The sequence below is a fragment of the Plutella xylostella genome, chromosome 17, assembly GCF_932276165.1.
Source record: "Plutella xylostella chromosome 17, ilPluXylo3.1, whole genome shotgun sequence".
Classification (NCBI taxonomy): domain Eukaryota; kingdom Metazoa; phylum Arthropoda; class Insecta; order Lepidoptera; family Plutellidae; genus Plutella; species Plutella xylostella.
Genome location: NC_063997.1, coordinates 2,637,955 through 2,650,496, shown reverse-complemented (window position 1 = coordinate 2,650,496; position 12,542 = coordinate 2,637,955). Strand labels below are relative to the sequence as shown.

Below are 12,542 nucleotides of genomic sequence, written 5' to 3'. Positions count from 1 at the left end.
GCTTTGACAGCTTTGTTGTCACAGTTGTCCGTTCAGAGATATTTGACTTATAAGTTCCGATACTCGTCAGTTCATCTTACTGCTATTGGAGGCTGGAACACCCTCCAATAGCAGTAAGACTAATGTCGTTGGATAGGTCTTGTCAATAGGAATAACTTTTGCTTTGACAGCTTTGTTGTCACAGTTGTTCGTTCAGAGATACTTGACTTATAAGTTCCGATACTCGTCAGTTCATCTTACTGCTATTGGAGGCTGGACCACCCTCCAATAGCATTAAGACTAACATCGTTGGATAGGTCTTGTCAATAGGAATAACTTTTGCTTTGACAGCTTTGTTGTCACAGTTGTCCGTTTAGAGATATTTGACTTATAAGTTCCGATACTCGTCAGTTCATCTTACTGCTATTGGAGGCTGGACCACCCTCCAATAGCAGTAAGACTAATGTCGTTGGATAGGTCTTGTTAATAGGAATAACCTTTGCTTTGACAGCTTTGTTGTCACAGTTGTCCGTTCAGAGATATTTGACTTATAAGTTCCGATAGTCGTCAGTTCATCTTACTGCAAAAATACATTGCGGGTTGGCGGTAATTAATAATACAATTGCTTGTTAGCTGCCATTTTCTTAATAAGCGTGACAGGTGAACTGTCACTTCACAAAGAGGTCACCATATACGATGACCACAAACACAACACTCCTCCACCATTAATTTTAAAACTACATTTTATCCTATCGGAACTTATATGTCATAAATTTCTGAACGGACAACTGTGACAACAAAGCTGTCAAAGCAAAAGTTATTCTTATTGACAAGACCTATCTAACGACGTTAGTCTTACTGCTATTGGAGGGTGGTCCAGCCTCCAATAGCAGTAAGATGAACAGACGAGTATCGGAACTTATAAGTCAAATATCTCTGAACGGACAACTGTGACAACAAAGCTGTCAAAGCAAAAGTTATTCTTATTGACAAGACCTATCCAACGACGTTAGTCTTACTGCTATTGGAGGGTGGTCCATCCTCCAATAGCAGTAAGATGAACTGACGACTATCGGAACTTATAAGTCAAATATCTCTGAACGGACAACTGTGACAACAAAACTGTCAAAGCTAAAGTTATTCCTATTAACAAGACCTATCCAACGACATTAGTCTTACTGTTATTGGAGGGTGGTCCAGCCTCCAATAGCAGTAAGATGAACTGACGAGTATCGGAACTTATAAGTCAAATATCTCTGAACGGACAACTGTGACAACAAAGCTGTCAAAGCAAAAGTTATTCCTATTGACAAGACTTATCCAACGATGTTAGTCTTATTGCTATTGGAGGGTGGTCCCAGCTCCCATATATTTTTGCCCATCCTCTGGAGCCTAGGGTTTTTCGATAGTATCCATATATAGGTACTCAGTTAACCCTTCTTTTTCTTTGGTTCCATAATTTGAGGTATTAAAATGCTAGCTAGATATAAGCTGTTAATGTTCTCGTTCGTAACTGAATAAACTATTATACAGGGTGTATTAAATAGGAATGTTGAAGCTCTTCTTCAAATAAAGCTATAACTACTTAACACAATTGCAGAGAACGGAAATGTCTCGGCTCTCACAACTCACAACTACTACTGGGAAACCACACGTCCCAACCACAAATAGACCTTAGCCCAATAGAAATACGAGCTAGAGTGGTTAAAGAACGCATATAGGTCAGTTGCGTTATGTCTGACTTGACTACAATTGCGCTGATACTTTATCTTAGAAATACGAGATGTGAATCTTTCCTTGATAATAGTATTTATTTTACTTAGTGTTATTTTATTGTATTGTTTTAATGGAAAAACTATGGATAAACGGCCACTGGTCTGGTAGCGATATAACGGCTAAATATAATGACTAATTGAATCTGTAGCTCATTAGTGGCAGAACACGATGTCGAATTTCATGACAACACCGAAATAACACTATTTGCAATAACTCAAATAACACACTCGAAATAACACGAGCTTTATTTGATGACTACAGTAGCGCAAACATAGTTAAAACCGCACTTAGTGATGTTCCTGTAAAATTCAAGTACATGGCATACACACGCTCGCGACAACTTTTTTTGGATCTCTCGTAAAAAGTAGGTATGTAGGTAGGTAAGTAGTAAACATTTTGTATGGCAGCGAAAAAACCATTACCAACGGTATGTTTCCTTGGGCTAGTTGTGTAGTTTGACCAGTGGATCTTTTGCATATTATCGTTAGCATAATGTCATTTAGGCCCTGTACATGTACAAGTACTGAAGCATGGTAGTCCGTAATAAAATAACTTCCTCTCATATCCGACAATCGAGAACGAGCGTGGTGGTCGGAATGTATGTCATAGATGGTCATAGCATAGCTGGCGCGCGGCGCATGCAGTGAGCGTTTCACATATTTCAGCTCCACTGGCTGAAAAATTCAATAACAACATTTTTCTTCATCGCCGAACGAGAGAGTGAGTGGATGAAACTACGCGTAATCACTCGCTGTATTTATTTAAAGGTTATACGTACATAATTGTAAACCAGAAGGGAATGCGCAAGAAACGTTAGGTAGTAACTCTGACTGTTTCATGCTAGGTAGGTATATACAAGAAAATATTTAATATCACAATGTTTTCTAGAAAAATACGTGATATAGAGAAAATAAATGTTTACAACGATTGGATCTTGGTTTACTGGAGTTGTACCGATTTTGCTTGTTATTTCTTTCAAGCTTCATTACAAGCAATCCAAGCCCACGGCTGAGTTTTATTTCATGTTTATAAATCTTCAGAATTAACGTTTATTTTATTAACGTATTCCATGAATATGTTTCACTTTTTGTTGTTTGATTTGATATGATGTGTGAAAATAGTGGTGAATTGTTTCTTTCCTGAAGGGTCCTTTTTAATTTTATTGCTTCCTTTATATTAGATGAGTTTCTGCAAACCACCTAATTTACAAAATAATAAAGTAAAAGCTAATTGTTTGAGTACATGTATAAAAAATCATATACTTACTTACCTTTTGAAATTAAATTGCTTAAGTGTGTAATCTATTACACAGATCCAAGGTCAATCCCCTGAAGCCCTAATGTTAGGATAAAGGAGATTAAGTTCATTCTCTGCCGATACCCGACGGCGCAGATTGTCTAATCCACCGATTGATGGAAATGGATCTTCCCAATTGGTTCATTGGGTTGGAAGAAATCAATAGAACTTTTTTTGAGCACTATACAGAGGCATTTTATTTATGCAGGGTAGTTGTGGAAGTATGGATCAAACGGTCATGGATCAAGACTCAGGGACTCTTTCTAAACAACTTTTGTTTTACGACTTTTGGAAATTCGTAAACAATAGAATCTGACTTCATGATTTTCCTTGGTTTCCTCCTGGATAAAACGGAGCCTGCCTGCTAAGAATGTGAGTTAATTAAGTATGGCCATAGAATAATTCTATGTTATTTCAAAACAATATTTCGTATAAATACCTTAGGAGAATAAGAAGACAATGGTTTTCGCAACGAAATTTGTAATGATGAATAAGTTAACAGTGTGTGTTGTGTAAATTGCTGGTGTTACATATTTGATAAATAAATAAATAAGACATCGCAAATTTTGCTACACTGTTGACCTTAGACTCTAGGGACATGAGTGTAGCAAAATGTATCAAATGGACAGATACCCAGTGTTTTTGGTCTGCTTTAGGGGCATTCTATACTTTAATACAATATTGAATTAATAAATAAAATACCCAGCTAATATGCCCAGGTAACCCTTTAAGTAACTTACCCTTTTAGAGTCTATGGTTGGAATTCGAGCCGATAGGTTCACAGAAAGGTTTCAGGTTTACAGTGGCTCCGGCAGTCATTAATCAGGGCAGTGGCATCCCCTTTGATGCCGCGTGTAATGAACACGGCCAGAAAAGCTTTGATGCCACATCGATCCATTAGAGGTCGAGGTATCTATTGCCGCGAACGTAGGTGTTAGTTCAACTGTTAATCAGGCAGTGTGTAATAAGCGTACATTATTATTTTATCCACAACGAAGTTACAGGGGGTCGATAATGGCCTGAATTGCTTCGAGAAAAGGATGGTACGGCCGTGCCGCTTTTTTGCTCGACTTGGTGGGGGCACTGCCGTGCCCCCAGATTAAGTTAAAAAACCGGCCAAGTGCGAGTCGGGCTCGCGCACAAAGGGTTCCGTAGTTAAATCAACCTATCTCAAAAACTATAAGAGATACTTTGATCAAACCAAAAATCGTTGAAAGAGTTAATTAGCATGCATCACCTCTATTTTTTTTAGAATTTTATACCCCGTAGTTATAAAAATAGAGGGGGGGGGACATACTTTTTACGACTTTGAGAGCTGATATCTCAAAAAACCGTTCACTTTAAGAAAAATGTTTTTTAGAAAACTTTATATCATTTTAAAAGACCTTTCCATTGATACCCCACACGGGTATGTACATCGAAAAAATATAATTTCATCCCTCAGTTACATGTATGGGGGGCCCCACCCCCAATTCTTTTTTTTACTATTTAGTGTCATATTTTTGTAGCGGTTCATACAACACATATTCCCATCAAATTTCATCACTGTAGTACTTATAGTTTCCGAGTAAATCGGCTGTGACAGACGGACAGACGGACAGACGGACAGACGGACATGACGAAACTATAAGGGTTCCGTTTTTGCCATTTTGGCTACGGAACCCTAATAAAAAACATACTAAGTACACGGTGTTGTAAAAGTAGTAATTTTCCTCATGTCTTTAGCATTATGACCACCCTTTGTACTTGTATATTTGTACAATAAATAATTAAATAAATAAAGTAAGGCGAAAAGGGAAGCGCTCAGGGGATCAATCTGAACTGAAATAAATTTATTTAATTCTTTATTGATAAAACAAAAGGCTGTTTGTAAAATTAGTAAATATAGAGGATGTGGTCTAACTATGATATTTTAACGCCTCTAGCGGCTTTCGCTTCTCAGCTGTTACCCTCCGCTCGAGTTTCTTTGAGTACAACTTCGAGACTGCAATTTCTTCAGCTCATATAAATTTAAACCACAAAGTTGTTAGCCGCCGCCGCCACCGCCGCCGCCGGCACAAACTGTTCTGGAAGGGGATTGGATTTATTTCATCACAATCATTGCACTGAGCAGGTGTGCTGTGATGTTAGTCAATCATCATCAGCGTTCATTCGCTGTCTAAACTTTATTGGTACTTTTACTTTTTCGCGCGCCATTTTTCTCTTTTCTGTGCCAAATCTAGTCTAAAACTTATATTTTTTATAATGAATAATATCTATATTTAGCGTCAGAGTTTCCACATGGGATTTTTTCAAGCTGGGATTGTCTACACTTTTAATGCAAAAGCTCGTGCAAGCTCGCTGCTGGTGTTTTTATATTTGCACAACCGCGGTGGCTTTCTAACTAAAATTGCAGAACTAAAATGTGGAAGCTCATGCTTCCTGCACCATTTTATTTTTTCTGCAGTATATATAATAATATGTACTAAGCACCCCTCGTCACCCTTATTTATAATACACTCACGAGCAATGAAAAAGTTCATATGTGACAATAGTACCAAACTACTCCTAAACGGGAGAGGTAAACAAAGTCATAAACCGTTATTACTGATAATGTAGGTCGATAAGTGAAATATGGTGAAGTGTGTAATATGAAGCCGGTCCCTGGTTGAAGAGTGCTTCACTCACTTCGCTGACTACCCTCGCCTCGCGCGGCCATTTTGCTGCTCAAGATAGAGGTATAAGGTATATTAGTAAGTATTTACTCACTGAAATCCGTCATAGGCACGATATTACGAAACAGGGAAATTGGTAATTCTTCTTCCAAAATTGGGAAAACGGACAGATTTTTCGGATTTATTGGAGCACCAACCTCCAACAATTAGATTAAGACTATTATTTCTAATAGTATATTTATTTAATTGTTAGATTGTTGGTGTAAACAAATATAAAAGTTAAATATAAAAGCACCATACCTGGCTTTTCAACATTGAAGCAAAAGAACAAACAGAACACTCAAGTTTTCCGTTTATTTAGAACAGAAAACTAAAACCGTTCTACAAAATGACTGCAGTATAATAAAATTCCACTATTTCATTGAAACTCCTTTCTGCATTATTATCAGTGTAAAGTTTTGAACTTCACTAAACTGTTTGCAGCATTACTGTCCAGCTGAAGAAAGTTATGAAACTCATTTGTGCGTTGTTCAGTAGCAACTCGCTGTAAGTTGGCAGGGAGCCAAACAAGATTACTCCTTCTAAGTATAACTTAAATAAAATTATCAGTATGGTATTTAGGGTGAATTTTGCCATCGAAATATTATTACTATACAGGTTGTTGCAAATAGGGTATATTAAGCCGAAACCTACATGTGCAGCATGGTATATCTAAGTCCGAAACTGAAATCAGAATTTCAAAATTCACGTTTTTTTTATTATTTTCCATAGAAACTACCCTTTTTGGAACATTTGGTGCCTTCCTTGCACTGCTCACTTGACACAGTCAATATATTGTTTATTTTGTTAATTTTTAAATAACAGCTTAATTAAAATGTCACCGTTTACCCACAGTCAAACCAAAAATATTGGTTTTGTGGGAATTCTTCTGTACCCTATGTATCACTGCAATGTTTATAAATAAATAATAAATAAATAACCCTATATAAACTGAGCTCCAACCAAAAAACCCAAACTTAACTGATATGTACTCGTAGTTACACAGAGATAGCTATAAATGTGGGCGCATTGTACACTTACATACAGAATTGTAATCTCTATTCACTTCAAAAGCTTCTCATCCCCCAGTTTATACTCTTCTTTGTGATCAAATGAAGTAAGTCTTTGACGTTCAGCTTCGAGCGGTCCCACCGACTGCCTCGGGCATCCATTGCAGGAACATTGGCCTCTCGACGATCTTATAAGAGGTTTTAAAATCACTTGTACATTTTGTTGTGGAAATAAAAAGTGTACTTCCAAGCTTTTTGCGCGTTAGGCGAACGGTTTATTTTTAAATTGCAACTAACTTATGTACCTAAAACTTAACTACTTAGGTACATAATTTTAAAACTTTCGTTTTATTAACTGCTACCTTTACTGAAGTAAGTTTCATATATCATTCTGATCTGTTCATTTCAATGTAGGTATACATGTGTGTATGTATAATAGTATATATGAGCGAATCTGATTAAATTGAAGGACCTCTGTCGCGAATAGTTCTGGATCAAGTTGGACACTGACAAATTGGTATTATCGCCCTTTTCGATTGGGTCGACCTATATAATGGAATGGTAAATGGGTGACATTTAGGTTTTATACCGAAACTGATTGAAATACGATAGTGCAAATGCAAAACTGTATTTTCTTCATTTTATTTTTAATTATCACAAAAACTTATAAATAATGCGGATACCATCAGTCAGATTACATACTTAACTAAAACAAAACACACTCCCGACGAATTAAGAATCTCCTCCTTTTTTTGAAGTCGGTTAGTAAAAGCAATAGGTATATAATATATTTCATAATAAAACAATTTCACAATTACAGGAAAACCCTCTTTATATTATACGCTACAGTGCTTCGAAAACATGATGTTAATTAAAAAAAACAGATTCAAATATTTTTCTTGTTTCTTTATTCATCGCTCATTCTTTATTATTCAGAACGAATTTGTTTGCACAACTTCATAGAAAGTGGGAAGGTTTTCTTATACCTAAATGACTTGAAAAATAGCTTTTTTAACATTAACGTATTGTTATCTAGCAGAAGGTTCCATTGTGTATAATGGACAGGTTTGAAATGGGACCCACAATACTTTATTCCATTGCAAACAATGTTATGCACTACAGCATATGAAATTCGTGAAAAAATATATCTTCATTTTCTCCATGCACAAAAAATTTACACACAATAAAAAAATGCAACTCCCTGAAATATTCATCAAACCATTTCATTGGTTCCCGGTAGATCTAGGTCATCGCATACATGACCTCTGATACCTGAGATCCCAGTTTTACCAATTACACGGAATTTCAAATAGAAGTGTAATTCATAAATTTATAATAGGTTACAGACATACTGGCTAAAATAGTGAACCTTTGCCTACCCTGTAAGCACATAATCGGAAGGTGCTAAAGTCTGCGAGCCGTCGGCCAGCTCGGCCACAACGACCTATCATGCTAGAAGAGTAGGTAGATGGTGGAGCCCGTATCACTGCAGAAGAAGACCCTGGCTGGTCCGGTTGGTGACTAGGTATACTTGCTGCTAGTACAAAACCACATGAGGTCGTTTACGGCCACGCACATCCCATTCATGAGTTTGAATAGGACTTGTGATTATTAAAATCAAAGATACGCCACTTTTGCGCTGAAAACTTCATATATTTGTTAAGGTATATCAGCTGATACCTATATCACTGGATCCGCCTAGTTTGTGGATAAATGGCCGTATGCGAGAAGTCACATAATAATTTAATTTATTGTTTTTACCCCCGAATTATTAAATTGTAGCTTAATGCGAAAGCTCTATTATTGGGATTCATCGTTAATGGATTTGGTTTGCAAATTGAAGTGTTGAGTACTTAGTTTGATCAAACACTTTAGGGAATAGAATGGTTTATTATCGTACTCTACAAGATCTCGTTTCGGATACAATTAAACCGATATTATCAAAGATTTTCTTATTTTTCTAGCCTCTTCGTGCTTCGCGTCTATTTGATTTATGAGCTAGAATTCCGAAAATACTTTCCTTGTGTTCGTAAAATCAAGAGGTCGAGGAAAACAAGAGTATATTGTTAATCTAATGTGATTGACTACCCGCCTGCGGCTGTGCTGAACCCAATAAACAAAATGATGGTATAGCAAAGCGAAAGGGGTTTACTCAGGGGCTCTTTCTTACAATGTTTAACGACTTCAAGATGTCGACAACTACTAGTTATAAAGTACATGCATACTTACTGATTTAAAAAAAAGTTTTGTTAAGTATTAAAAACAATCATCTAGATACATCATGTCTGCCTGAATCGATCTATGTTAATTATAAAGCGGTCTTAGGAGAACAAGTGCGTAATAGTATACGAATTAGACACAGAGTTCCGCAGCAGCAAACCAAGCCAAATTGATACCACACAAACCTATTAAGCGGCAAGTCTACATAAAGCTAGTTATCTCGTACAGTAGTCATTAAAATGGAAATTAAACTTTAGTATGCGACAGTCCCCTTTTCCTGCTTTCAGTTAGATAGAATACTAGAGTGGAAGTATTCTCACGTATTTCCTATTTTCCTGTACCCAGTTCTCCATCAAATGTACTGTCATCATGCGGCGCAAATTGTTTGTGAAGAAAACTTTGAAATTGATTTAGGCCGCTTTCTCTCGGGATTACGCAGAAGGCCTTTTTAACATCCACAAAATCCACACAGACTGGAGCCTTATCACGAACTTGTTTTGCCAACGATTTTTGGATTCAATTTTGACACTAATTACATCGTAAATATTGACTTCGTTTTGACTTCGCGATAGGGCCCATGTTCATGGACATAAATAAGACGTCGGATAGTATTAAGGTATTTCTAATTAATTTATTTAGGTATTTTATTATAAAAAAAAACTAACAGTCTACAAATTCTGAACAATGTTATTGAAAATACCAACAACCATTCACAGCAACCTCATAACATATCTCTGGTCATAACGTTAAACAACATGGAAATGCTTTTAGAAATAGCTGTATTCCCGTACAGTAGGTAATAGGTATACCACTTTTAGATCACGTAAGGCTGCTTTTTGCAGTATATACTGTAACGATCAACATTTATTTCTGACTGTATAATTTACATTTAAATTAAAATATTCATTGCAGGTATCTGTGATTTATAAATCGCCAGCAATCAATTTTATAAAATGGAAACGTTTCATACTTCAGCTCTTTGTTGTATTCAAATAACTTTAGTTCTATTATACAATACAATACAATACAATCCTCTTTATTTGCACCAAAAACAGAAAAAATACAAAAAAGCTTAAAATAAAAACAGTACAAAAAGGCGGCCTTATTGCTTATAGCAATCTCTACCAGACAACCTTTGGATGAAAGAGCGTTTAAAATAAAATAAGAAAAATGATTAGAGGTAGCTGTGGTGCAAGTGTATAATAAAGTACTTAAACACTACATATACTAAATAAATTAAATTATTTATAATTTTTTTTTCTTTTTTGTAAATTCTACATACATTTTATATAAGTAATACAAGCAGACGACTGTAATCCCCGAAAGGGGAGCAATTGGAGCTTTTCGCTGTACATTGCACTCATGTGATAGGACGCGAGCCGTATCGTCGTTTTTTTCTGAAATAAGTACATTATGTCGTCATATAAGTTTAATGTTTTTTCTACTAGTAAATATATTGCCTGGCCGAAACCTACGAAAAACTATTCGTATAGCTCCATTTCTTAAAACAAAGGTAGTAAAATATTTCTATGACCGACAAAAACGAGCCCCCAAAGAACAAACCAATGCAGTTCCCCATTGCCACGACCAGATCCAGCGGAGTGCGCGACACCTGGCGGGTCACTCGCTCGTACGGCTTGTTGTTCAAGACGAGCTTCAGTCTACTCTCCAATACATCTCTCTGTGGCTCCGACAGCTCCTTGGAAATGATATTAAAATCAGGCTCAGTGCACGACGGCAGGCACTCGCAATCGAGACCTGTCTCGTTCAGACCCGGCACTCTCAACTTGCGGAACTTATCATGGTTTATCGTCAAACACTTCAAACCCTCTATATCGCAAAACTGATCCTTATACTCCGGCGGAGAGAGGTGATGGACGCAGCCACAGATGTCGAGCTGCGCCGCGATGCGACACTGCGTTATACACACAGAGTAACTGTACAGACTATACGCCTTATGCTCAGGTAAGTTCTCACTCGGGAATCTACATTTCCGCACCTCTGGAGCCGTATTTATCACTTCGGGCTCATTAACTATTTCCGTTATAGAGAACACGAGAGTGGCACTCGATCCAATAGTGACAGTCACTCGTCGGTCGTACTCCATGTTGTAGAACGGAATATCTTCCGGTGAATGCAGGAACACCTCGACGTCTCTAGAGAAACTTATCACTAGCGCGTCATCCAAAACAGCCCTTGACGTGCTGTGTAATCTGGGGGCCACATGCTTGTTGTTGCTCGAGAAACAGATCCCGTATTCAGTGTTGATAGGTCTGAACACTTCACAGCATTGTAATTTCTTCTCATTAAGGTAGCAGGTGTTGAATAAAGTCTCGCATTCGGAGCGGAACGCCTCAGCTATGTCTTGGAAGTCCTTCGGTCCCGCTTGTGGCAGGCCGTCGGAGATGCAGCTGAAGCAGCTTCCGTCGAAGAAGGCCACCTCCAGCATGTACCTGTTGACGACCGAATGGTATAGTGGTTAGTAACCCTGACTGCTATGCCGAAAGTCCCGGGTTTGATTCCCGGCTAGGCAGAGCCTGTAATATGGGTATGAAACTGCTGATATATCTACAGAAATATATAGAAAGATAGGTACATATATCATATACATCAACACCCAAGACCCAGTTTGAGCAGATGGCCGTGTGTAAGAAGACCCCACATATTATTGTACCATACCTGTCGACGACGTCATCCTCCTCCTCGGGGTACCAGTGGCGAGCCTTGTGGCGTATGTCGTCAATATCGGGGCTCTCGCAGACAGTAGTCGACGGCAGCGTGGTGCTCCACTCCAGATAGTCGGTGCGCGTGGTGAAGCGCAGAGTGTGCTCGCGGTAGTGGTGGTAGTAGCGCCGGATGCTGTACACCACGGCCAGCCACACGTGGATGTAGATGATGAAGTAGATGAGACGGTAGATAAGGGGGATGTCGCGACGGACGAGGAGGCGCGGCCCGTGGACGGTCAGGTTGGAGCAGGTGTCGATGAACCTCTTGTAAAGAGTTCTTAGTCTTGTTGCAAAGCCCTTTTTATAGCGGTTTGGTTTCGGTTGGATTTTTATCATTTTGGTGACTAAAGTTGTAAAGTACTTAGATGATTAAGCGACGAAAGCTAATAGCGTAATGTTTCGTTATTTCAAGGCAGTTTTTATTTACTCATACCATTCAGAATTTAAAGAGAATTTTATGTTAATGGATACGCTACAAAATAAAAGCTTTAAAGCTCTTTATTTACTTAAACTTCACAAAAGAACAATTTGATTAAGATTAAATCTTTGATTGTTCTTTTAAATGGTTTTGGGTTTTAATATGCGTGCCGCTATTTGTTCTTACATTTGTAGACTTCTAAGTTTTAGTAACTACGTACCTACTTACATCCTAACTTATGTACAGTGCTCCAAAATTTATAATGCGCATAGAAATCTTTGACAGATCGGTTGTTTTCAATTATGTGACACATGATATTGACTCCTATTTCTTTCGAGCAAGGTGCAAAATGCAAGTGTTTTTTTTAAGGCCCTTACGATTTAATGATTCGGGTGTGAAGATCTGCATGTGCATTATTAATTTT

General features: G+C 37.7%; 1 protein-coding gene across 1 annotated transcript; it reads right to left on the bottom strand.

The window, feature by feature from the left end:
* Positions 1-10,444: 10,444 nt before the first annotated feature.
* Positions 10,445-12,036, bottom strand: LOC105390286 (pickpocket protein 11-like). The gene is made up of 2 exons (XM_011561558.3): positions 11,654-12,036; positions 10,445-11,427 (listed from the first exon to the last, which is right to left on the bottom strand). The coding sequence occupies exons 1-2, from the start codon at positions 12,034-12,036 to the stop codon at positions 10,446-10,448; spliced, it is 1,365 nt and encodes a 454-aa protein (XP_011559860.3). The 3' UTR covers position 10,445.
* Between the last annotated feature and the right edge of the window lie 506 nt (positions 12,037-12,542).